At 41.4% G+C, this 26,072-nt stretch overlaps 2 protein-coding genes across 2 annotated transcripts in view; one reads left to right on the top strand and one right to left on the bottom strand.

Annotated features, from left to right (window-relative positions):
• LOC138978544 (uncharacterized) overlaps positions 1-26,072 on the bottom strand; it is a 98,808-nt gene that overhangs the window by 69,039 nt on the left and 3,697 nt on the right. Inside the window, exons 2-12 of the mRNA XM_070351293.1 lie at positions 24,239-24,324; positions 21,024-21,165; positions 19,856-19,920; positions 19,293-19,416; positions 17,897-18,046; positions 17,104-17,324; positions 16,390-16,512; positions 14,987-15,129; positions 14,308-14,440; positions 12,521-12,772; positions 11,538-11,738 (exon numbers count right to left, since the gene is read on the bottom strand). Of these exons, the coding sequence (XP_070207394.1) occupies positions 11,538-11,738; positions 12,521-12,772; positions 14,308-14,440; positions 14,987-15,129; positions 16,390-16,512; positions 17,104-17,324; positions 17,897-18,046; positions 19,293-19,416; positions 19,856-19,920; positions 21,024-21,165; positions 24,239-24,324 (1,640 nt within the window). The remainder of the gene's footprint in view (positions 1-11,537; positions 11,739-12,520; positions 12,773-14,307; positions 14,441-14,986; positions 15,130-16,389; positions 16,513-17,103; positions 17,325-17,896; positions 18,047-19,292; positions 19,417-19,855; positions 19,921-21,023; positions 21,166-24,238; positions 24,325-26,072) is intronic.
• Positions 305-8,128, top strand: LOC138950733 (acetylcholine receptor subunit alpha-like). The gene is made up of 4 exons (XM_070322465.1): positions 305-556; positions 3,116-3,295; positions 3,395-3,778; positions 6,623-8,128. The coding sequence occupies exons 1-4, from the start codon at positions 305-307 to the stop codon at positions 7,163-7,165; spliced, it is 1,359 nt and encodes a 452-aa protein (XP_070178566.1). The 3' UTR covers positions 7,166-8,128.

The raw sequence follows: 26,072 nt of genomic DNA, 5'->3' as shown, positions 1-26,072 counted from the left end.
ATTGTTTATCGTCTCTTCAGCAGTCTTACCAGGAGGGAGTCTTAATATGGAGGTTATGAAGAGAAAATCTGAAGAAAAAAAGCAAGGTCTTAAAAGGGGGGGGCAAGTCATAAATCAATCCCTCACATCCGGTCAAGTACCCCCTTCTTTTAAGCATGCAGTAGTCACTCCCCTCCTGAAAAAAGCTAACCTTGACATCAACACTTTTAAGAACTACCGCCCTGTCTCTAATTTGCCTTTTGTTTCGAAAGTCCTTGAAAAGGTTGTTTTGGCCCAATTGTCAGAGCATCTTGCTAAGACAGGTATGGTTGAACCATTACAGTCCGCCTACCGCGCAGATCACAGCACTGAAACAGCCCTACCGAAGGTAGCGAATGATCTTCTCACTGCCTGTGACAGCGGCTCTGTTTCGCTTCTGGCCCTGTTGGACCTATCCGCAGCGTTCGACACCATCGACCACGATATACTGCTGGCAAGGTTGAACACCACATTCGGCATAACAGGCACGGCTCTGGGGTGGTTCTGCTCCTACCTGACTGGACGCATTCAGGCTGTTGTGATCCAAAATAGGCACTCCGAGGACACCATACTAAAGTATGGAGTCCCACAAGGATCTGTGTTAGGCCCAGTGTTATTCACTATGTACATACAGCCGTTAGGCAAAGTCATAAAGCACCACAATGTCCTGTACCACATGTTCGCAGACGACACTCAACTACAAAAATCCGCACACACCAAACAGTTTACAGAGTTAGTGCAGTCAATAGAATCATGCAGCGATCACATCAAACAGTGGATGACAGTCAACAAGCTCAAGATGAACGATGATAAGACAGAGATCATGCCAGTTGGCAAACAATCAAACTTAAAGCTTCTTTCAGAAACATCCAGTCTTACGCTTTCTGATACCACAGTCACATTCAGCACCAAAGTAAAAAACCTGGGTGTCCACCTTGACAGTAGCCTGTCAATGGACGCCCACATCAACTCACTCTGCAGAACCGCCTTTCTTGAAATGCGGAGGATTAGCCAAATCAGACACCTTCTTTCCCTCGACGCAACCAAGACACTGGTTTCGGCTTTTATTTTGTCGAGACTGGATTACTGCAACTCGCTCCTAGCCGGCCTCCCTGATGCCAAGCTAGACCGCCTACAGCGCATCATGAACAATGCAGCACGTCTTGTGCTGCGCAAGCGCAAGCGCGACCATGTCACCCCTCTCCTCATGACCCTTCACTGGCTACCAATCAAAGCACGCATAACATATAAAATAGCTACCCTGTGTTACCGTAGCCTTCACGACGACTCTGCCCCTTCTTACCTGTCTTCGCTCTTAAAGCCACACGTCCCCACACGCAACCTCAGATCCGCTGACGCAGGGCACCTTGTTGTCCCACGCATCAAACTGAACGCTTTCGGCAAGCGCGCCTTTATCTACACAGCTCCCTCTATTTGGAACTCTCTGCCCATGTCTGTCCGCCTTTCTACCTCTCTCCTTTCCTTCAAGTCCTCTCTAAAAACACACCTCTTCCGGCAATACTTCAACGCCTAGCCTGTTCAGTATCTGCCACATTGAGGAGAGGGGTCACTTGCCATCGTAGCGCGCTGTGGGCCGGCTGGGGACGGGTTGCTATTTCATGTGCCTGTTTCCTTGTTTATTTCCGTGTTGTTGTTTGTTTTTTTTTTTTTTGGTTTTTTTTCTTGTACGTGCGCGCGATAGCTGTCGCGGTGTATGAGTGCGACTACACGTGCCTTGGCGTGTGTGTGCGAGTGTGCGAGGGCTGTATTTTGTATATTGATTATTTGATACATGTATAAATGTGTCTCCAGGAATATGTTTTGTTTTAATCTTGTGTCGATACTATTTAGTTCTGCCTCGTTATTAGCCATTGAGTATAACTGTTTTATCATCATTGCTTTGTTGTTGTTCTTTAGCCATTTACGTTGACTTGTTATACATTGACATTGATAGTTTTATTATTCTTCTTCTTCGTCGTTCGCTAGTTAGTTTTTATCATAAGAACCTTTTCTAATTCCTATTAACCCGATGTTCTTCAACTATATTTATACATAAATGCATATATTGTAAAGCAGTATGCATTGTTAGAGGATTTTTTATTTTTTTATTTTTAGTAGCAGTGTTTGAATGTCGAAGCTGCTTTTCCCATTTTTACCCAAGAGACCGACTGTATATTGTGTTATTGTATTGTCAGACTTGATTGTACCAAGTCCCTACACATGTTGTAATGCGCTTAGAGCCAAATATTTTTGTTTTTTGTAAGGGATAGGCGCAATATAAATACACTTTATTATTATTATTATTATTAAGTCAAAGGCGTCATCAAAGGCGGGTTCCACTGTATTTGAGTGAAGGTGATGCGTGTATGGGATGTGTTTGAGTATACATAGGTGCCTGTTCTTTTTTTATTTGGTGTTTAACGTCGTTTTCAACCGTTCAAGCTAGGTTATATCGCGACGGGGAAAGGGGGGGGGGATGGGATAGAGCCACTTGTTTATTGTTTCTTGTTCACAAAAGCACTTATCAAAAAATTGCTACAGGGGCTTGCAACGTAGTACAATATATGACCTTACTGGGAGAATGCAAGTTTCCAGTACAAAGGACTTAACATTTCTTACATACTGCTTGACTAAAATCTTTACAAACATTGACTATAATTTCTATACACGAAACACTTAACAGGGGTAAAAGGAGAAACAGAATCCGTTAGTCGCCTCTTACGACATGCTGGGGAGCATCGGGTAAATTCTTCCCCCTAACCCGCAGGGGGATAGGTGCCTGTAATGTAAGCATGAAAACACCTGTTAATTCGCTTCTTTATTGTTTGCTTAGAAGTCAGGGCATGCTGTGTATTTAAGGCTTGTTGCTAAATTGATGATCATCAATGCTATGTACTTGCCTGAATTTCTTTTTGTTATGCGTGAAATGTTGAATTTTAATGTCCAATGTATCTTCAATGTTTGTAAAATGCCCGGAGACTGCTATATATATTTGGTGGTGAATTAAGTGCCAAATAAAAATGTGTTTATTATCTTCTTATTGTGATCATTATCATTATTATTAACATTACTCTTTAATCCCTATGATTATTCACAGGTTCTGGAGCTGAGTGGCTACATAACTCTGATATGGTTTGACACAGACTTGTCCTGGAATGTGAGCGAGTATGGAGGTGTGCAGATGGTGGAACTATTCTCCTCTGAGCTGTGGACCCCACTTATTTCTGTGATGAACGGAGCAGAGGGCAGTGACCTCATTGTGAACAGCAGAGTTCCTGTAAGTCTATCTCAAACAGGACAAGTGATTTTTGCATTTTCTGTCAACCTCAAAACATCTTGCGCTTTGAACCTCATGTTCTTTCCTTTCGATGAACAGCTCTGTGAAATTAATCTCTACCTCCTCCCTCAAAGTCAAATACATCTTGTTCCATTGGGAGCCAATGTTGAAAAACTGTTGGAAAACTTCTCAGCAGGAGGCGAGTGGTCACTGACTGACATCCAAATGGAGACAGTGAAAGGAATTCAGTATCATGAAAACGTCAACAACACCAAAGTTAAGCTCGTGTTACAGCGAAGGACAACGTTCTATTTGGTGAGTGTGGTGGGTCCCATGGCTCTCTTCACCATCATGGACAGTCTTGTGTTCCTCATCCCACCCGAGTCTGGAGAAAAAGTGTCCTTCCTCATCTCCATCTTTATCTCCAACGCCGTCTTCTCCAGCTTCATCAATGGAGTCATGCCGCGCGGACTACATACAAAGGTAAGTTTCAAGCCTAGCTCATCTAATCTGAGTTTTACCCATACATTACCTTGTATAGTGGTGCCTGTGGTAAGAAGACACCAGCCAAGATTTCGTTTTCCTGCATTCATTTCAGGCATCCTTTCATGACAGTTATACTATATGTTATTTGTACTTTTGACCAAAATATGACATCTGACGGCAGATTGATCGAGACGGTCATTGTTCTCCAAGACCGTGCTAGCGGTTGAGGTGAACAATGACTGTCGCAATCTGTGTCAAATTAATATTATAGTCAAAAATACAAAGAAAATGTTCATATCGATCCATTTTAGTAAGAATTTTCTTTATTTTTTTACGATTGAATGCACACAAACATGCACTCTTTTGTAGTCTTGGACAGCCACCTACATATGAGTTTTAGTCGGCCTCTGACGTCACCTCAAAGAAAATAAATTTTACGTTCAATCTTTACATTTCAGTTCGCTGGGAGGTATCCTCTCAAAAGCGGGGCCATATGCCACAGCTTTAATGATTTCTGTCTCACAAGCGGGGCCATATGCCACAGCTTTAATGATTTCTGTCTCACAAGCGGGGCCATATGCCACAGCTTTAATGATTTCGGTAGGGAAAAATTGAATAAGTGCACAACTTATTCTGTGACAACCTGGCTTTTCCACCAAATGTCTTGCAAACCTTTTTTCAGGTTCTTTGATTGTATATATCAATCAATCAATCAATGAGGCTTATATCGCGCATATTCCGTGGGTACAGTTCTAGGCGCTCTGCAGTGATGCCGTGTGAGATGAAATTTTATACGGCCAGTAGATTGCAGCCATTTCGGCGCATATTTACCTTTCACGGCCTATTATTCCAAGTCACACGGGTATAGGTAGACAATTATTAACTGTGCCTAAGCAATTTTGCCAGGAAAGACCCTTTTGTCAATCGTGGGATCTTTAACGTGCACACCCAATGTAGTGTACACGGGGGGAGGTTCGGACACCGAAGAGAGTCTGCACACAAAGTTGACTCTGTGAAATAAATTTCCGCCGAACCTGGGATCGAACTCACGCTGACAGCGGCCAACTGAATACAAATCCAGCGCGCTACCAACTGAGCTATATCCCCGCCCATCATGTAGCATAACTGTGGAATTCATTTTCAAGCAAACCAATCAAGGAATGCAGAAACATCGACTTTCACTTAGCGATCTATAACAATGGACGATTTTTTTAAATAACTCTCTCGGGTTTGTTGGTGTTGTGGAAGAGTTACCTTTTCTTGCAAAAGCTCTGACAAATAAAGGATTGACCAATCACTAGCGAGTGGTGTGTCCGAAATACATGGACATGCATGTGTTTCAGACAGTCCTCTCACTAGTGATTGGTCTATCCTTTGTTAATGTCAGAGCTTTTGCAAGAAAAGGTCACTCTCCCAGAGACAGAGTTATTTTCAGAATTCGTCTATTGGGCTGCAATGTGCAGCTCTATTGAATGATGTTCAATGTTCTGCATCACTAACACACTGGAACATGTTTCAGCTATACACATGAATGGGTCAGTTTTGCTTCAACTCACTGAACACATTCTTGATTTAAACAGCCACAGTTTGGCCATGCATTTAACCTAGCTGTTCATTCCAATAAGCTGCTGTTGATGACAGCCAAAAATCTGCTTCCATTTCAGTTCATACTTTCTCTTGTTCCATTTCTTCTGTTTTGTAGCAGGTTCTCTCTTGATCAACCTTTTTACATTTAGTCAAGTTTTGACTAAATGTTTTAACGTAGAGGGGGGAATCGAGACGAGGGTCGTGGTGTATGTGCGTGTGTGTGTGTGTGTGTGTAGAGCGATTCAGACTAAACTACTGGACCGATCTTTATGAAATTTGACATGAGAATTCCTGGGTATGAAATCCCCGAACGTTTTTTTCATTTTTTTGATAAATGTCTTTGATGACGTCATATCCGGCTTTTCGTGAAAGTTGAGGCGGCACTGTCACGCCCTCATTTTTCAACCAAATTGGTTGAAATTTTGGTCAAGTAATCTTCGACGAAGCCCGGACTTCGGTATTGCATTTCAGCTTGGTGGCTTAAAAATTAATTAATGACTTTGGTCATTAAAAATCTGAAAATTGTACAAAAAATAAAAATTTATAAAACGATCCAAATTTACGTTCATCTTATTCTCCATCATTTTCTGATTCCAAAAACATATAAAGATGTTATATTTGGATTAAAAACAAGCTCTGAAAATTAAATATATAAAAATTATTATCAAAATTAAATTGTCGAAATCAATTTAAAAACACTTTCATCTTATTCCTTGTCGGTTCCTGATTCCAAAAACATATAGATATGATATGTTTGGATTAAAAACACGCTCAGAAAGTTAAAACAAAGAGAGGTACAGAAAAGCGTGCTATCCTTCTTAGCGCAACTACTACCCCGCTCTTCTTGTCAATTTCACTGCCTTTGCCATGAGCGGTGGACTGACGATGCTACGAGTATACGGTCTTGCTGAAAAATGGCATTGCGTTCAGTTTCATTCTGTGAGTTCGACAGCTACTTGACTAAATGTTGTATTTTCGCCTTACGCGACTTGTTCTTCTTCTTTCTTTTTCTTCTCGTTGGCATGTCACACTTTGAAATATCTGCTCTCACAATGAAGTCGGCCAATCTGATATAATTGGCCCACAGACGTACGCTTTGTCCTCAAGGGTAGTGGGGCTTGGCCAGATGTCCTGTCTCAGCTGTTGAAGTTCCCTGCAGTCCTGAAGAATGCGTTTCTTTCTTTCTTTCTAAATCCCATTCTCCCCGCTCGACAACTCTCATGCAGTATTTCACGTGTCCCTGCCTTCTTCCAGATTCCTCTGGTGATGGTGTACCTCCTCTTCATGTGGGTGTGGAGTGTCATCGTCTTCCTGGCCACCGTCTTTGTCCTCAAACGGTTCTACGACCAGCAAACACACGCAAATAATATCGCTGACAAGACGGCTGAACCTGACCTGAGTGAATATAATCAGTGCCAGAAGCTGTCACACACATGTATGAAAAAACTGGGTTCCTTTTTCACCAAGCCTGGGTGCAACATCCTCAAGAACAGGAGTATGGCTGCTTCTTCTAGAGTCAACCCCCACAATGAAGCCATTAATCCGGAACAGCCTGTTCCTGGGTTGAAAAACTTTGGAGAAGAAAATGAAAACTACTCTACCAGTTTTGTTGCAGGCCAAGTGGAGGACGCAAAACATGAACCAAAAAGACTTCACCTGGGTAATGCAAAAGTGAATGAAAGTGTAAAGCAAGGCTACAGTGCCAAAACTCTAGATCGAATCTTTCTCATCTTGAGCTTGTTAATTATCATCGTGATTGATAGCATGATGGTTCTTCTCACAGTCCTTGTCAACTGAAACATTCTGCTACAAAAAATGCATTATGTACCGCCAGCTTTTTCCACTTTGATTAATTTATGTCCATTTTCACTTTTTTCCTGTAAGAAAACATTATGTGTACAAATAACACAAAATAATCCTATTCTTGACAACTCTGCTTGTGTAGTAGGCATCCTTCAGTCTCGGGAGATGATGGATTTTGCGTGCTGGTTCTGATGCAGCTTCAGGTATGGCTGGACAGGCTTGTAAAATGTGTATAATTATGTCGTGCCCAATTCAAGGAATTGCCGAATTATCAGAATTGGCAACATTTTTGCCCATTTCACTTAACCAGCAATTATGCTGCCCATTTCGCGCAATCGGCAGGTTTTAACCGAATATGCGTAGGAATTAAAGCTTCTAAAACCCACCTATTTCGAGCAGCAAATGTTGGGTTTTATAATGTTCTCAAATGCCTGGGATATCACAACACATAGACAGCTTAAGATGCTAATATTGATGGATATTGCAATGAACGATAAGTTATGGCAAGCTATGGCAAAAAGTGTAGTTGTCCTTCATTTTTGGAGTGATAGCTCGGCACAGACTAACACAGACCATACACACAATAAGCTAAAGCAACCCAAAATGGAATGTTTTGGTGACACAAAAAGCTGCAGATTTTGCCAAATTGGCTAGCTTTAGAAGCCATTACGTATTTTCAGCAAAACGCTGCTGCCATTTCAGGAAATGAGCAGTGCTTTGCCGATGATGCAAAATTTGACAAGTGGCCAATACATTTATATGTATATTGGAATGTAGGCGGCAGACACGCACAAAGTAAAGGATGACCTCTCTTGCTCATTACGTAATTCTTCTGCATTCTCGCTTTTGACGTCAATCTATTTTTAACTTTTCTTTGAAAGTAACAAGTGATTGAGTGCACATTTTGGCACTTTTAGCAGTGCTCTCATTCTAAATTTCTATATATGCATATATATATGCACAAACTGCTTTGATGGGTGTGTTTCTTTTACATGACACTTCATTTATATTTATTACCAATTCAGTGCCCCATATGGCTTTTTGACCAATCAGGACGGATTCTAGGTGACCTGTTAAATGTTATAACGTTCAGGCAGGGACCCTTTCTGTTTATCAAGCTAAAAATTGACAAAACAAATTAAAAATTTAAATCAACAATATCAGCGTGATTTATTCTGCAGAATGACACTTCAAATGCTGTCAGATAATACTCTCTTTATCTACAAAAATACCGATAAGCGAGTTTTGTCGGTGGGTGTTTTACGGAACAGCAAGGTACCGCCCATCCCCTGAGTGTGAAATGCCGACCCGCTCACTTGAAATCTAAATTACCTAAGTTCGGAAAATCAAGTGAAATTGCGTCACTCGCATTACGTCAAATGTATCTTTACGTCATTTCCCATCCGTCTTGAGTCGGTTCTAAATCTGTCGCTCTCTATTCAACAAGAAAAGCGAAGCAACCGAAACGCATGTTGAACATGGTTTATCTTGTGAGATTGTTGTGTGTCAAACGCATTTGATCTGTGAATATTCATCACGTCAGGAGTATTACTCTGATTGGCTGACCCAGGTCACGAGAATTCTTTGACTGACAGGCATAATCAGGTAGGAGCGCTCAAGTTCCAATTTTGGCTGTTCTGTCTAATTCGCGGGGTCGCTTCGAAATTTGTTTTGGTCGAATTAAACGGTAATAAAACCGTTATTTCTAATATGCGGACTGTTAGCAAATGATAACAGTCATTTCTCACAAACGATATCAGCATTCGCCTAAAAGGCTCATGCTTGATATCTTTTTTCTCGACATGCCTGTTATTATGAGTTATTTCTAATATGCTGACTGTTAGCAAATGATAACAAGACATGTCGAGAAAAAAGATATCAAAATGAGCCTTTAGGCGAATTTTGATAGCGTTTTCGAGACATGTCTTGTTATCATTTGCTAACAGTCAGCATATTAGTAATAACGGTTTTATTATCCGTGCGTGGTAACAAACATAATACCCGAAGCGACCCTGCAAGTAAAGTGTCGCCATTTTGGCTTGGTTGGTTACAAGGTAAACAGAGCAAACAAAACAAACATCCAGCACACTTTCAGCTTTCAAGTAATCTTTCCCAAAAAGTTTAATTCACAACGTGTCCCTTCTTTTCTGTGCATAGTATCATAAAAACACTCAACAACAACAAAAAACCAGAACACAGACTCGAAAATGCTAACAAACAGAAAGTCCGAAATTGGAACGGACAGTTCTCGGAAGAGCCATCTCAAATGTTGCACATTTGTGTTGCGCATGCGCAGTTGAATGCGGTTAAATGTCGGTGGAATTGAATGTTGATCGTTGCATGCGAGAGGTCACAGTGATGGAACATTGGCGGATTTTGTCTCGTTGGAGGCATGGCAGGTTCGTATTCCGGATCGAAAAGAGCCGCTACCTCGTCGTTGCTGAGTTCCACGTCCTGTCGGATCGTCTGCTGGCTTGTGACAGTCGCCGATGCAACGAGACGACCCCGTTCGATTCTGCTTCGCGTCGAAGTATGACTTGGGAGCAGTGCCAACTGGCTATTCTCTGTGAGCTGGGACGACATAGCAGCTGCCATCTCTAGTTTTTTGGCGGTGGATGTTTTTTGGTAAGATCTAACAGTTTTGTGACCGGTGACACTGATAATGTCAATTGGACTGAAGTTCTTGTTTGCGAGTAGTGTTGCACCCGTCGCTCGCACGCTGTGGTTTGTGTAGATCTATATCTGCGACAATTGACACAGCTCACTTCTTCATAGTGTGGACGCCCATGGGTCTGTTGTCATACCATGTTTCGTCATCTCCATGGAACGTATTGACAGAGAATTGCCAAAGATGCTCACACTTTGGATTTAGCGGAGACAGGTACTTGTAGCTGTACACTTACTGGACAGCTGCTGTCCCCAGTCTCTGGCATGACTCCAGTCACAAGTTCTTCGTCTCCAGCTCTGTGATTCTTGGTAAGTTCATCAAACCGTTTGATTACGTATTGTTTCTCTGTTGTTTGATCCATCTTCACTTCGAAGGTGTCTTTCGTCATTTTTTCAAAGTTTTCCAGGCCCCGTCTAAAAAAATAAAACCGGACATCTAACTGAACCTTGTTCAAAAGGCCAGTGGGGGTGTTGGGAGACTTGAATTTTGATGCGTATAGGTTTTTTAGATCTTCTTGATTGATGGCAGGTTTGTTTGCCATGTTGCCAAAAGCACATAGGTGTAGTAGTCTGCTACTGACAGCACCAAAAAGAGTTGCTTCCCTTTACTCAGTATTAAACTTACTTGCCATTCTATTTCCCTCCCACCGACAGAATTTGCTTTTTAGCACATTTTACACAGTAAATTGCACGAGAAAAATGTCAAAAAGTGACATTCAGTAGAACAATTCACCCTGATGTTTTTTATATTAATTTTTATTTTGTCGTGGTGATTTTTAATGCGTTATACAAAAAGGGTCCCGCCTTGAACGTTATAACATTTAACAGGTCACCTAGAATCAGTCCTGATTGGTCACATAGCCATAAAGGGCACTAGAATGATAATAACATTTGCTAACAGTCAGCATATTAGAAATAACTCATAATACTCTGTATTTGTGTGTGATATTTGTTTGTTGTGTGAATTCTCATATCTTGGTGTATGAGTTACTTGTCTTTTGTTAGTTTCAAAGTCCTACGGACCTGAATCAAAATAAAAAGTTGGTGAAACTTTGTGAAACTGTGTTAAACTGACCCTAAGTAAGATTTTTTCAACAAAACAGAACTACTGAATAAAATAAACACACCATTTTTATCCTCCTATCATGTCTCAACAATCTTGCTAACAATATAATGCCAGTGCTCATCCATGGAGTGTGAACTCAACATTTGCACTGTAAAGAAGAACAACTCTACTTTCAGGCACCAGCAAGAGGGAAAAAAAGAAAGTGTATACTGTCTAGACGTGTTTGTCAGCGAGTTCAAATTCTAATTCACACCGGCCATGCTAGTCAACCCTTACCTCGACTCCCCTCCCTTGTGGTAGCTACCCCTTTCTCTTTCCCACTTAGCCTCCACTCACCCCACCCTACCCCCTTCCTTCCTGCTACGTACTGTCCTTCAAAGGCTCATATGCAGTATACTATATATTGCCCCTGTTTCTGGACTAGGTTTAAAATGTGGAGCATCTGAGCACTGAGTTACACAGAGCATCATAATTGCGGTCGTTTTCAGTAACATATCGCGAAACGCGGACATCACAGTTCTATTCTATGGACCCAAAAACAGCAGCAGAGTGGAGCCCCCTTTTCAAGACCTAACATTGGGGAGGGGGGAGGGGATCTTAAAAGGGGGGTTCCACTGTACCTCAAAGTCCTACCTGCACTTCCGGGCTGTGCTTTTTCAAGAACTCCTCAATGGTCTCTCTGTCCCAAAATGCAGTTTCCGATTCCCCCAGGCATGGTAGGCATTCTGAGCGTGGAGCTTTTGCCTGCAGGAATGCCGTGAGGAGTTGTGCGTACGCCGACATGTTGGTCACACACAAGCTGTCCTTGGACCCAGGCATGTACAGTGCTGACCCCTGGCACAACAAAATGAGACCAACAACAAGTTTGAAAGGGCAGACATGGATGCAGACACAGACACAGACAACTTTCTTATCTGTGCATATTACAAACTTTAAGAAACATACAAAGTTCAGATTACTGTATATAAAACCCGTATTAGAAATAAAAACTGTACACGACGGACAGATACTTGAAAATAATTAACATGATTTCACAGTTCTTCACCGCAATGGTCCATTAAAAAGACCACTGCGCATCACAGACTAACCTAACAATGCTAAGAATACCAATCCTAAGTTGCTGTTCTCATTTAGTATGAGCTTATTTCCCTTCAGCACTTAAGAATCTATCCATAACAATAACCTGAAGCACAACCATGAAAGTTGAATCAATTGTTCCACAAGTTCACCAGCATTGAGGAGTTTTCGAGCTACTTGTCCTGCGTCCTGTCAACAAGGTCTAAACTCATCCCTGCCCAGGTCCAACTCGTAAGCACACTCATAAAAGTAATCCGTAAAGGGAAAATATATACCACCTAACCTTATGCTACAACCAGCCTGAGGCTATGCTTACCATTTTCTTCATAAGATTCATGGCCATACCCATGCCATGGTAAGGCTGTGCTTACCATTTTCTTCATAAGATTCATGGCCATACCCATGCCATGGTAAGGCTGTGCTTACCATTTTCTTCATAAGATTCATGGCCATACCCATGCCATGGTAAGGCTGTGCTTACCATTTTCTCTATACCATGGCTGCATGTGCCAAGCATGTAAGGGTAAGGCTGTACTTACCATTTTCTCTATGAGATCCATAATCTTGCCCATGTGAGGGTAAGGCTGGCGATGATGGAACTGCAGCCGCTGATCTACAGGCATGTCCTCATAGATCTGGTTCAGGGTACAGAGCGTGGTCTTTGGTATCATGTCAGCCAGGTAGAAACAGGTGTGGTCAACTGGGTCATGAACCCACGGCACAAACTCCTTCACCTCCTCCACACATATGTCCAGCCCTGAGGTCACCATCTCCCTCACGCTAGATTCCTCCTGAATCATGATATGAGTGCATCAGTGAATTGTACGCCAATCGTTTTCTAACTTACATCCATGTGAAAAATAAGCAAAGTAGCAATATGATTGTTAACCTTGTACATTCAGAAGGGCTGTATTCACAGCTAGCTAAACAAAACTTTGTCAATACTGTCATGGCGTTAAATCTGTATGAACTTTCTTTCATTCTGACACTGACAGCTTTTAATGAAGTGGTTTCTTTTGTGATTTCATAATCCATGCATCATGGAAGACAGTGAATCAGTACACAGAACATGTAAGCAGGCACGTCAAGGATCAGAAAGCACTGATCACCAACTCATTTTGTTTCAATTCATACTTTATTGTTCCATTTTCGGTGGATTCCTCACAGTAAAAAAGTAACAGCAACAAGAGTCACGCTAACCATGCGTGTCAGTGTATCAGCCATCAGCAGTTCTGATAAAATGACCAAGGTCTTTTACATGCCAAGGAGGTAATACAGGGTTGAGACACAAATACAATCTCTGAGTCATCACAGAAAGATGACCCACGTCCGTCCTAGCCTGGATTCAAACCTGTGATCTGAGGATCCCAAGTCAAGTGCTCGACCAACTGCCCCCCCCCCCCCCCCCCCCCCCTGTCACCCTAATGTTGGCCTTTTGAATGACACACTTAAAATCACAGTAATCAGGACAAGGTTCTTAATTGCTTGTAGAAAAGGTCAAAATGAAACCAGATATCATTTGTTACAAATCCAGACCTGCCAACCATCAATTGTGGAGCCTCGAATGTAACAATTCAGTTTTTTGTTTTTTTAATTTTCAGCATAGCAAATGCAGGTGTTCCAAGTGTAGCATTGTCTAGAATTTATTCACGCATTTATGCTATCTCGCGCAAGAATATTCTTCCTTATTTAAAAGTTTAATTAGAAAGCAGAAACCTAATAATCCCCATTAGAGAGTATAATTGCAGTGCCACCTTTCAGTATAGACAATGTTTTATGACCCATATTCTGACTGGTACACGGAGTGAAAAGCAGAAATGAGTACCAGGACTCACAAGAACGAGGGAACTGTTGCATTCTTGTGATATTTGTTTGAGCGTAGCAATTTTAAGCATGGCGTGAAAGCATAGCAGTTGGCAGCTCTGCAAATCTATTACATACTCCAGCATACTTTTGTGACATACTGATGAAAGGAACATCTTGTGCTAATGGAGACAACTTGATGAAAAGAAAATGCAGTGCATTCTGTGAATTTTTCTGCAGATGATCTCATGATAATAGATGATTTTCGGAAATAACTCCGACAGGTTTGTATAGGTTGTGAAAGAGTGAACACCCTTGCTTTTCCTCTGACAAATAACTTCACACGTGCTCTTGTCCACATGTTTCCGACACACCCCTCGCTAGTGATTGGCCCCTCCAATGTTTGTCCAAGTAAAAAGCAAGGGCATTCACTCTTTCACAACCCATACAAACCCGACAGTTATTTTCGGAATTCGTCTATTCAGCCATGCATGTGTAGCTAAGAAACTGTATGTGAACTTACAGCAGACATCTGGAAGAGCACTTTCCTCTTGGTCGACGCATCAGTCAAGTGATGCAGTGTGTCAGACACCAGCCCACCAGCGGCCAAGGACAGCTGACCGTTGAAGTCCAGCATCTCCATTTTCCACGTCCGACTTTAAACAACCACAGTCAACAACGTCATGTCAAAGCTTCACACTCCACTTGTTGCACAATGCTCTCATGCATTTTGTGATGCTAACTATTTTTTCTTCTTTTTTCTCTCACACTGTTCTGATGCTAATTTGTAATGCTATCTTTACATGAACTGAAGATCCATGTGCCTCTCTGGTGTAAATTGAGACTTCAAAAACAGAAACGTAGTCTTCGGAAATATCTGAAACAAGTCAGCAAGCGGCAGATGCTGATACAATTGTGGGAGATAACACTGCACGTAAGCAGGGTCTTCAAAAATCAACAGCTAGGTTTTAACAAATATTTTCAAGAGTGCCAAAAAATCAGATGGTTCACTCCATTTTGAAACTGAAGCCAACGGTTTCCCCATCTTTGTTTGAGCAAAATTGACTGACTCCAATGTAATTACAGTAACACGTACTCCGCAGTTTTCATGCATGTTTTGCTCATGCAGCCACAACTAAACATCTGGCTTTTAATTATGACATCGGGAGTGAACCATGCTCACACAATCTACTCCAACTTACTCAATGTGTATAGTAAGAGTCCTGTACAGCCCTTCTGTCCAGGCAAGAAGCCTGGCATACACTGCCTCTTGTACTGCTGTCTTCTCATCCTCTCTGTGCTTGTCAGACAACACACCAAGGGTTAGGATTGCCACGTCTGGGCACTGGAAATAAAGAAAATAAATCATGCCAGTTATGAGGCAGATCGATGCAACGTACGGTTTAAGGCACAGTATGGAAGTAAACATTTGGTACAGTGGGACCCCCCTTTTAAGACCTCCAAATATCTGAGAAAAGCAGGTCTTAAAAAGGAGGGAGTCTTAAAATGGAGGTAAATTTACTGAGGTTATGAACAGAAAGTCTGAGAAAACAATGTCTTAAAAGGCATGCAGGGGGTCTTAAAAGGGGGGTCCCACTGCAGTCATTTTCTGGTGAATCTATAGCTAACTTTAAGGAGTTCAAGGGACATATTTGTTGTGCTGTACGTAATTTTAACACACCTGCAATGATTTGCTTGAAAATGCTCTGTTACTATGTCAATGAATTAAATTAATTTGATGTACAGTAACTCTTCAGTGTTCAGAGTCCCGAATTCCATTTTATTCAGTGCTAGTGGATACACATTCATTGAGGCAGACAAAAGCTGTTGGATTTAGGAATTCAAAATCTGTAATCTAGCTACCCCATGTTTACCCCATGCTGTACAGGGCTAAGACATTACACAGTATCAACAAACACAGTCTGGCCATTGGAGAATATATACACTGTCACGAAAGACTACCCAACAAGGCGTTTTACATTTGAATAACACAACATTCGAACACAAGTTCTAAAGCATTCCTCGTGTGTGGAGTCATCTATTCACCACCACCCCCCCCCCCCTCCACCCCCCTCCCCCCCTTAGCCAATTCACTCTGCAGGTCTTGGGAAGATTTCTAATCTGTACTCTAGTAGCAAATCAAAACAAAGACAACAAGGTGTGGAGAGATCAGGCTACAAAGGTTACCCAAACTCAGCCGTACTAAATTGAATAACTGAGCATTCAAACACATACTTTGTGATACTCCTGGGGTGTGGTAACATAATTATAATCTCCAACCCGAACTGCATATTTCAGGGTGATTACAGACAGCTTTTTGGTCAATTGTATCCCTTGAACGATAAGAATAGACAAAAGAAACAAGCTATGTCCATCAATAAAACATTTTCAATTTCTCTTTTATGACCATATGAATGCAATGTCTGTGTTGAACTACTGCCCTGTTGACTTAAATTCATGGCACACTTGGGTAACTTTGGCCGGGTGTTTGCAAGGTTCCATGAGAATAAATTACTCAAATGCAAGCACATAAAGAAAAGGGTGTACGTATATGGTGGCTTATCTAAGTCAATAACCCCCAAAGTGGGCATAACCACATCATTACCTTGGCTAGCACCATCCCGACCGTAGCAGCCAGTCTGTTGCCTAGCGACAGCACATTTCCATCTTGAAGCCGATAAGTCAGGATGACAATGCTTCCAGCTGTCAGAACAGAATCTTGCAGAGTCTGAAACAGTTTTCATGTTCAACTTAGCAAACAATGAGTCTTCCTTCACACATCTTAGAACCCACATGCTTTGTTAATTAAGAGACTGAATTTTAATGTCAATGTGTATGTACAGCTGGGTCCACATATATTTTACTATGTCATCATTCGAGCGATCCTTAATCCTTCTCAAGGCAAGTTTACATAATGTTTCAAAGCACTTGTCTTGAAATGTAAAACTGACTGTGGGAAACACCAGTGTGTCCTAAACGCAGCCTAGCTTGATCCAACTTGGCAGGACTGGATAAATGCAGCGTCAAGAGTGCACAGCTGACGAAATCAACTCAAGAACACAGCGGGTCACACTACTTGATTATTGGCATGGGTGTCAATTTACACAAATTATTTTGTCTGAATCAACATTCCTATAACGTAGTATATATATACATAGCACTGGAAGCAGGCAGGCTGTTTTATTTTGTATGTGTTAAAGTGGTAGGATGCCCACAGCGTACGTAAAAGCCCAGAAAGATCTGTGATGGTTGACATGATTACAAATGCAGGGAGGAAGGCATTCTGAACACAAACTAGAAACAGAACAAAGCATCTTACACTTTGGGCCGCAACTTCAGTCACGTGGAAGACAACCGCTTTCTCACCCTCTACAGCTTTGGGCTGCCAAGAATCCACGACAGAGATGGGTGGTGGCTGGCCAGTTGGAGGTTTCTTGTCCACCATGTCTACCAACGTCTGTGTGACACTTTCATCTCGCAGCACAATGACCTTGAAAAGGTCAATGTCTTTGACCTTACCGGTGAATTTGTCATCCATTGCTGCGGAAAAAAAAGCAGACCAGACAATGTAGGACCAGTTTAGAAAGTATAAAAAATTACAAATAATCATTTGAAGTTTACTCACACAGTAGAAAATAAACAATAGCAAATGAACCCCTCTTCGTAAAGTAATCATCTTGCCTGAAAATAAGTCTTCTAACTTGACCAGTGCTCAAATGCGACAAGTGCATGACAAAAATATCAGTCAGTCTGCATGCAGAAAGACAGACAGACAGACTCACACACTGTGGTTACTTCCTCACATAACAGTCCTATACATGACCCTTTACTAGGTTGCTAAACATTCTCTGTAGATGGAGAATGGATGGCTTAATGCAGGGTGATTGATACCGGTTGTACACGTAATCTTCCCATTCGGATGACAGAGTAATCTTTTCTGTACCAAGTGGCCCTGTGAGCGTTTACCTTGGGTAGGCTCAACAACAACAATAACAACAACATACGCACACACGCATGCACAACAGCATGCTCACGCAAACACATATGCACACACACACACACACTCACAAACACACACACACAAACATGCGCGCACACACACACACACTTACGATTCTCATTAGGATCTTCTGCTACTTCAAGTTCAACCATAAATCTTATGTCCTGCCTTTTCTCTGCTTTTCTGGTGACAAAAGAAAAGCCGGAGGAGATGACGGGAGAGCCCTGAGCTCGCAGATTCCCTGACATCACTTTGGTTTTTCCTAGAATAACATAAAACCATGGGTGGATGTTATATAGTTACATCAACTCTTGCTCAAAATTGGTTAAGCCACCAACACCTTCTTCTTTCATGGGCTGAAAGTCCCACGGCTTTTACCTGTATGACAGTTTTTACCCTGCCATTTAGGCAGCCATACGCCGCTTTCGGGGGATGCATGCTCGGTATTTTTGTGTTGCTCTGACATGAACTACAGGATCTTTTCCGTGCGCACTTGATAGTGTCCTTGCGTGTACACACGAAGGGGGATATGGCACTAGCAGGTCTGCACATCAGTTGACCTGGGAGATCGGAAAAATCTCCACCCTTAACCCACCAGGCGCTGCCAAGATTCTAACCAACGACCTTCTGCTTGGGAGGCTGTCGTCTTATCCACTAGGCCATTGCGCCCGTCCTCATCAACACCATATGGGTTTATTGTTTCTCTTCCTTGTGTCATTCCTGTCATTTTCCTCTAGCAGCCTAGCTGTTATCGGAACACTAAAAGATGTTTGGTGGCTTGTTGAGAGACAAGTTTTTTTGTTGGTCCGAGGGGGGCATATCGTCTTCAGTTTCAACTTTATCGACCAAGGCAGAAGGCCTAGGTTAATAAAGATGAAAACTGAAGGCGCTATGCTCCTCGAGGACCAACAAAAATGCTGGTCTGACACATTTCTTGTATAGTGCTCCGAACTTTTCAGACTGGAATCATTGAGAAAATGAGTTCTTCAAAAAGGGGTAGTCTTAAAATGGCGGTAAATATACACTGTATGAACATAACCAAGGCCTGCATGAAAGGGAGGAAATCTTAAATTTAAGCCAGTGTTACAAGGGGGTTTTCACTAGGAACACCTGATCTGCCTTTGGTTACTCTGCACGCATATGCAACTGCTTGAAGATGTAAATTGTATAAACAGTAAAGAAGACGCATTACCTAATCAAAAGCAGGGATGTGTTCCCAGGAACTTCGCAGGAATAAATTCTCACAATTCCAAATATCAAATCATAAACAGGTCATTCATACAGCCAGGGACATATATTTTGATCTGATACAGGTCTACGATACAGCTTAACATTTTGTTCAACTGGTTTCCTTCTTACAAGTGTAGTGCAACCACTGTGTTTTCGACACTGACTGGCTGGCGTAACAAAGTGACAATTGTTTTGTGAGAGTCAGGATGAATTTTTGTGAAGGTATACAACAGTTTAACAGTGACTCGCTACACTGTCAGAGAGTGCAGAAGACTGACCAATTTCCAAAGGAATGCGTCCAACACCAGTCCCGACAATGGACAAGCTGGTCAGTTTGGGACACTCTCGGACCACAGCCGTTAGGCCTTTCTCTGTCACCTTGACACACCCTTCCAGCTCCAACTGCAAATTATCAGTTATTAAGAATAAATCATGACATTTGTACACTACAATTTTAAAGCTCGGACAAATCAAAGTTCTTATCGAATTTGAGAATAATTGTGTTAAAAAAAGATAATGACAAAAGTCAAACCTCATTTAAAATAATATTCATGTTGACATTAACACGATCAAAGTTCGACAATTTTAGATGATCCTCTGCCTTGATAAGTTGCAAATGTATACTCCACTTACAGAACATCTCTTTTCTAAAGACAGACAAGTATTTTACGACGCTGGAAAAGCTTCATTACATCTTGCATGCCATGGACACCAAGGCACTACATCCAAAATGTCTTTTATTTTATGTGAACACACACACACACACACGCACACACAGTTCACTTCAAAATATCCTCAGCTGTGGACTGACATGGCAGTAGCCAATGTAATTACAACTCACTCCCAAGATTTCAGGAGACATTTCAGCCATCCATGAGATCCCACTGTCTGACAAATGATAGCAACCTGTTGCAAAAACAAACAAAAATCTTCTTTAAATGCATGTATTACAAAAGTGTACTTGTAAAAGCAATACTATAAGTATAACTTGACTGCAGCATTAATAATGCATTATCTTTCCACAAATGAATAAAAATAGCACAGTTTAAAGCCATATGTACTCGATGACTATACACGCTAATTGCTTTACCAACAGCTGGAGACATGCTAAATTAAGTTGGTCTAGGACCCCTTAATTGTTGAGATATTTGAATTTTTATTTTGATCTAGATCGTCCTATTTATAGATTTGCCAACAGAGGGAACGTTGACGCAAGGGAAATAACTCCGCGTCTTTGTTGACATCCTCACTTTTTCAGAGGCTAGAACAAGCTGTAATGCATGTATATGGTCCGCGCATGGCGACATATCGTCATTACATGGTCTTATGGTGCGTTTGACATCGATTATGGACAAACTACACTTTGTAAACACGGGAGCGCGTACATATGCCTTTAAGTGCACAGTAGAATTCCTTGTAAAGTGACTCTGCCTGCAGGCAAAAGTGTTCCCCATCATAAACAGCACTTGAAAAGTCTGGCAACATTCATTAAAATTGTGGGGACCTAAGAAAAAAATGTTCATCAAAACTGTGCTGAACTTCACATCCTGTGTATCCAATTCTTAATTTTGAACCATTATCTCTTCTCCTGTTCAACCTTGCTTACGAAAAGTATGGCATACGTCACCCATTAAAATCTAATCTCTGTTGAACTTTTTGCAGACAATAGTGCAAAAAGTCTGGAACATTATCAAATCCAAATTTTCGAGAAAAAATCTTAATTACGATAGAACACGCTTTCCTGCAAATGCAGTAGAAAATTCTACCTGTGTGAAAAACACCTAAAAAAGTAACCTGTTAATAATTGCATGTCAGTCTAACAACAATAATTTCTTCTGGGTTCATCTTATTGCATTCCACTCCATTCCACATCCAGCCAGTGAAAATAAAGATCGAGGTTCATTTAAAAAACGAGGCATCATGAGCATAACCTCTCATATACTCTTTCAATCAGCTGTGAAGTACAATATACCACATCAGCTTGCCTGATTACATCTATGGACAGATACCTGTACAAATGAACTTTTTCAGCATCCTGAAGTAGACATTGGAAAACTTGAGAATGTAGAAAATTGCGTCTGTGAGCATTTCCACACCGGAGAAGTTTATGCAGGTTAAGTCAGCTGTGAGGTTCATGTTGACCATATTGTGCTGCAAACAGAAAACAACATCAACAAGAAGTTTACAAAATTTTGGGTACAACAAAAACTGTCCGCAATGTGAAGTGTCGAATTATAAAATTTCAAATAGCCCGAAGCGTAATAAGATTGCCGCCTATATTGTTTCTTTGAGCATTGAAAAGCATTTTTGTCATAAGTAGACATGCAACCCTTAGATTTTCTTGATATTTTGTTCCAGAAGCGTTCTTGCATACCAATTTGAATCGAAAATTTCTAAAATAAATTTTCATTTAATTAATATACTTACTCAACTCACATAAATAGCATTAACTTCAGTTCATTGCTTAGGTATTCAAGTAGTACTCTACCCTGGTAAAGGGGGAGGAACTCCCAAAAGAAAACAAAGTCCGTAAGGACGGGAGTCACCTCCCCTACCGGCAACCCGCGCATGCGCGGGCCCCGCCAACGGCCGTTATTCCACCCACTTCAACACTCTGGTCTTCACGTGTTGTTGGTACTCTGGCAAATTTTTTGCTTTGGCCTTCTTTGTGCAAGGCCATCTGACCTGTTTTTTTGCGTGGATCATCTCTGCCATTTTTACAGGTGTCTGATGAAATTTTGCCCCAAAAACTGAAATTGTGCACTTCTTTGCATCCCTCACACATATTTCTGCATTACACCAAATTACTTTGATTAAAAAAAACACTTCTATCTTTTATAGTCACAAAAAATTATCATGATGCATTTAAAACTTCAGAGTACCGTGGAACCTCCCATAATGACCCCTCCCAAAAACTGACCCCTCCGTTTGCCGACTGACTTTCTGGGCACGGATGCCTTTTACACTGTAACTAACCTCCGAATGGCAACTCCCTCATTTTTCAGACGACCGTCACCTACATGTACCAACAAAAGGTCGATAACATATTCTCTCACCATTATTACCAGTGCGTGTCGAAGTTCATAATTTAAATTACCCATTACACGTGCCGGGCGTCATTCGTCACGAAGACTGTCGTGAACCAGGTGAGGTAGTCAGCAGTCAATAGTGCATACAAATCTTATAGTGGCCTGTGGCTGTCCCCATCTCATCTTTTGCTTTCACAATTGAAGGACCACCAACAACCAATAATGAGAGAGTGGATGCTAGCTGCTCTGCTTACACACCCGCTAGCATTCTTTTTGACTTGTTCAGCGTGTTTGTTTCTGTACATTTCTGTGATTGTGAGCTCGCCTACTGAGTGAATGAATTATCCTGAATAAACATTTACAACACTTCTCTTGACTTGAGTTTGTGAGGTGTTGTCTGTCAAAGCGTTCCGTCTTAGTTCAATTTCATTTTAAATCGTTGAGAGGTGGTGTTAACATAGCGACCTCAACAAACAACTGAAACTTTTGACTCTAGATGATAGAGTATGTCATGGAGAAAAGCAACAACGGTGAAACCGCAAACGGAATCACAAAGTGTCTGGGAGTGGGAAAAAACCCAGATTCAGCCAATAATTGAGGACTAAGACTAAGAGTCTATATGCAACAGGTGGGAAAGCAGAGAAAGCCGTGACAGAAAACATTCAAAAGAATTTGCCTTGTGACCAAATTCTTCCCTCAAATTCTAAACAAAGACCTCTCCATTTTACGACCGATTTTTCTGGACACTTTCAAGGTCGTTAGAGGGAGGTTGTACTGTAACATTTATACTGTCTTGTTTGTTTTGTTCATGGGCTGAAACTCCCACGGCTTTTACGTGTATGACCGTTTTTACCCCGCCATTTAGGCAGCCATACGCCGCTTTCGGAGGAAGCATGCTGGGTATTTTCGTGTTTCTATAACCCACCGAACTCTGACATGGATTACAGGATCTTTTTCGTGCGCACTTAGTCTTGTGCTTGCGTGTACACAAGGGGGGTGTTCGGACACCGAGGAGAGTCTGCACACAAAGTTGACTCTGAGAAATAAATCTCTCGCCGAACGTGGGGACGAACTCACGCTGACAGCGGCCAACTGGATACAAATCCAGCGCGCTACCGACTGAGCTACATCCCCGCTCATTTATACTGTCAAAATTGGACTTACTTTTTTTGGCCAAAATGCCCCATTCATTAGTGTGGGACGTCACGCATATCAGACTTATTGGATGATTTTTTTGCATTTTTCTGTTTCCCCATTGTTGTAAATTCTCACAAGTTTATTTGGACATTACATGTACTACTTAGCCGACAGATTTTCACAGGCCCAAAAATCGCAAAATGCAAGCGCAAACCGTGACAACGTTACTGTGCGCAGATTAATAAACTTCACATGCAATCCAAAGTAATATGGCCTCTGTGAACTGTGTTCAAGCCAAAAATCCATTTGAATTGATAATAAATTATATTACGCCTGTGATACAAAATTCTGAATGGTGTGATTCTTTTGCCGTTGCGTTTACATGTTCACACCTCCTGGATAAAACTTTGCATGTTCAATATACAGTCAAATCTTCCTTGCCGACTATATACTAACACCTGCCCTTTACCACCACCCCAAAGCAACCTTGACAAGTTTTTTCCCCATATAATTTCGCCTTTCCATGATGAGCACCTGTCTATCATGACCACTGTTATTTGGTCCCTTGGGTGATCCTTACACAAGTTACAGACAAGTTGCGCTGTACTTCTTGATTTGAATATTTTTACGTGATTTGGAACATCAGGTGGTAATTACCTTGAATCTTGCGTGACGTCGAACAGTGTTGTTCTTTTTTTATTTGGTGTTTAACGTCGTTTTCAACCACGAAGGTTATATCGTGACGGGGGAAGGGGGGAGATGGGATAGAGCCACTTGTCAATTGTTTCTTGTTCACAAAAGCACTAATCAAAAAATTGCTCCAGGGGCTTGCAACGTAGTACAATATATGACCTTACTGGGAGAATGCAAGTTTCCAGTACAAAGGACTTAACATTTCTTACATACTGCTTGACTAAAAAACAGTGTTGTAGTAAACTACATAAATGTTCAGTCAACACAACAATATCACTCAAAAGAAGTGTGAAAATATATATTCTAGGAGTAGTGAAATTGAAAAATGTCAGTAATTTACTTTCTAAATGTTTCATATTTCTTACCTTGGCAATGTTAAGAGGAAGGAATTCGGCTTCATCTGACTGTATCCCCATATCATTTCGGAACAATGTCGTCTTATCCAATGTAACTGTCAAAAAAGGAAAATCCAAAACACAATATCATAGACTGCTAACGTTCCAAATCAATAATTAAAAAAACATGAAGTGTTAAATATTTGGAATTTTTAATTCAGGACTAAACAACATCTTCACAAGAACCTCGGCCTAACAGTCTTTAAAGTGGACAAACAAGGGACACGACAGAAAAAAGTATACACATGTTGTCATTGCTACGGCCATCTTGGACACATTCTAAGATAAGTCAAACTCAAAGCAACATTTCATTTTTTACATTTAGTCAAGTTTTGACTAAATGTTTTAAAGGTACTGAACTTGTCAAATCCAGGTGCACGGAGCGATCCCCTGGGGCTTTTAGTCATACCTCAGGCAGCTATATCCGTTAGAAGACCTGCCAAGTTTCATTGACTTGCACCCAAAGAGTCAAGAACTGCGATTTTTTTACGAATTAATTTCGTACTCGGACCCGGCTGGTCTTGGCCTATTTTTGGATCTAAATTTAGATCAGGTAGATCACCTCATCATGCACAAAAAGACAGTCACTAGCAAACGATGTCAGACGTCATCATGAGTTTGTGTAAAACAAAATGGAGGCCGGAATCACTCAGTTGAATCGAACTCCGACCAAACACCACGTAATAACTAGGTTAATTTATGCACTCGCGTGAACAAGAAACTGTCGAGCTTCACATATGTCGTCGTTGGGTAGTTTTGGGTTTGTTTTACTACCATAGGAGGATTTTTGAACTGTAAATGCACTCAGTTGCAACAAAAACACAAAACGAAGGCTGTGAGCTGCACTGTGCCTTTAACGTTGACCGGGAATCGAAATGAGGGTCTGGTGTATGTGTGTACATGTATGTACTAGAGGAATACCCGGCTTCGCCGGGGTGAATCGCGAGACAGAGACAGACAGCGTGGCCAAATGTAACCGAGTGCCGAAACACCACAATCATATTTGAAGCCGAAGTCCACTCAAACGGGATTGAGAATAACTGTTATGGCTTCTGGAAGGAAGGCCTGATTATTCAGTCACACACCAATGCCGCCAGACCACATCACAAACAGAACTCTACAATCCACAGGTGTTGCCCACACACACACACAAACACACACACACACAGAGAAGCCGTATATATATATATATGTATATCTATATCTATAAATATATAGAGATAGGTGACAGTGTATTTTTCGCGTGGCTATAAATTGATTCGACCTTTTCACTTTGACAGTAAGAACAACTTCCGGGTGCAAGGGAAGCGTTCTGGACAGCGCAGTGACATTCTAAAAATAGTAACGTAGTAACGGGAATATGGATTGACGCCACACGAAGGAAGGGAGATAAACGCTGAAAACACTGGAGAAGATAAAGAGAAAAACCCAAATCGGTTCAGCGCTGCGCGCTGAGAGCACGTGTTGAAATATCTCATGTCGAGTCCCATCGCTGTCGACGACGCCAAATGTAACCGAGTGCCGAAACACCACAATCATATGTGAAGCCGAAGTCCACTCAAACGGGATTGAGAATAACTGTTATGGCTTCTGGAAGGAAGGCCTGAACATATATAGACACACACCAATGCCGCCAGACCACATCACAAACAGAACTCTACAATCCACAGGTGTTGCCCACACACACACACACACACACAGAGAAGCCGTATATATATATGTATATCTATATCTATAAATATATAGAGATAGGTGACAGTGTATTTTTCGCGTGGCTATAAATTGATTCGACCTTTTCACTTTG

The sequence above is a fragment of the Littorina saxatilis genome, linkage group LG1 (assembly GCF_037325665.1).
Source record: "Littorina saxatilis isolate snail1 linkage group LG1, US_GU_Lsax_2.0, whole genome shotgun sequence".
In the NCBI taxonomy this organism is placed as follows: domain Eukaryota; kingdom Metazoa; phylum Mollusca; class Gastropoda; order Littorinimorpha; family Littorinidae; genus Littorina; species Littorina saxatilis.
The sequence above is the reverse complement of the archived record's forward strand: the minus strand, read 5'-3'. Positions and strand labels throughout refer to the sequence as shown.

Bases quoted from the DNA above. Each gene is read 5' to 3' on its own strand.
- LOC138950733 (XM_070322465.1), top strand. From the start codon at position 305: ATGGTTGAACCATTACAGTCCGCCTACCGCGCAGATCACAGCACTGAA. The intron at 557-3,115 runs GTGATCCAAAAT...GATTATTCACAG, and splicing joins CTGGACGCATTCAGGCTGTT to GTTCTGGAGCTGAGTGGCTA. The intron at 3,779-6,622 runs GTAAGTTTCAAG...GCCTTCTTCCAG, and splicing joins CGCGCGGACTACATACAAAG to ATTCCTCTGGTGATGGTGTA.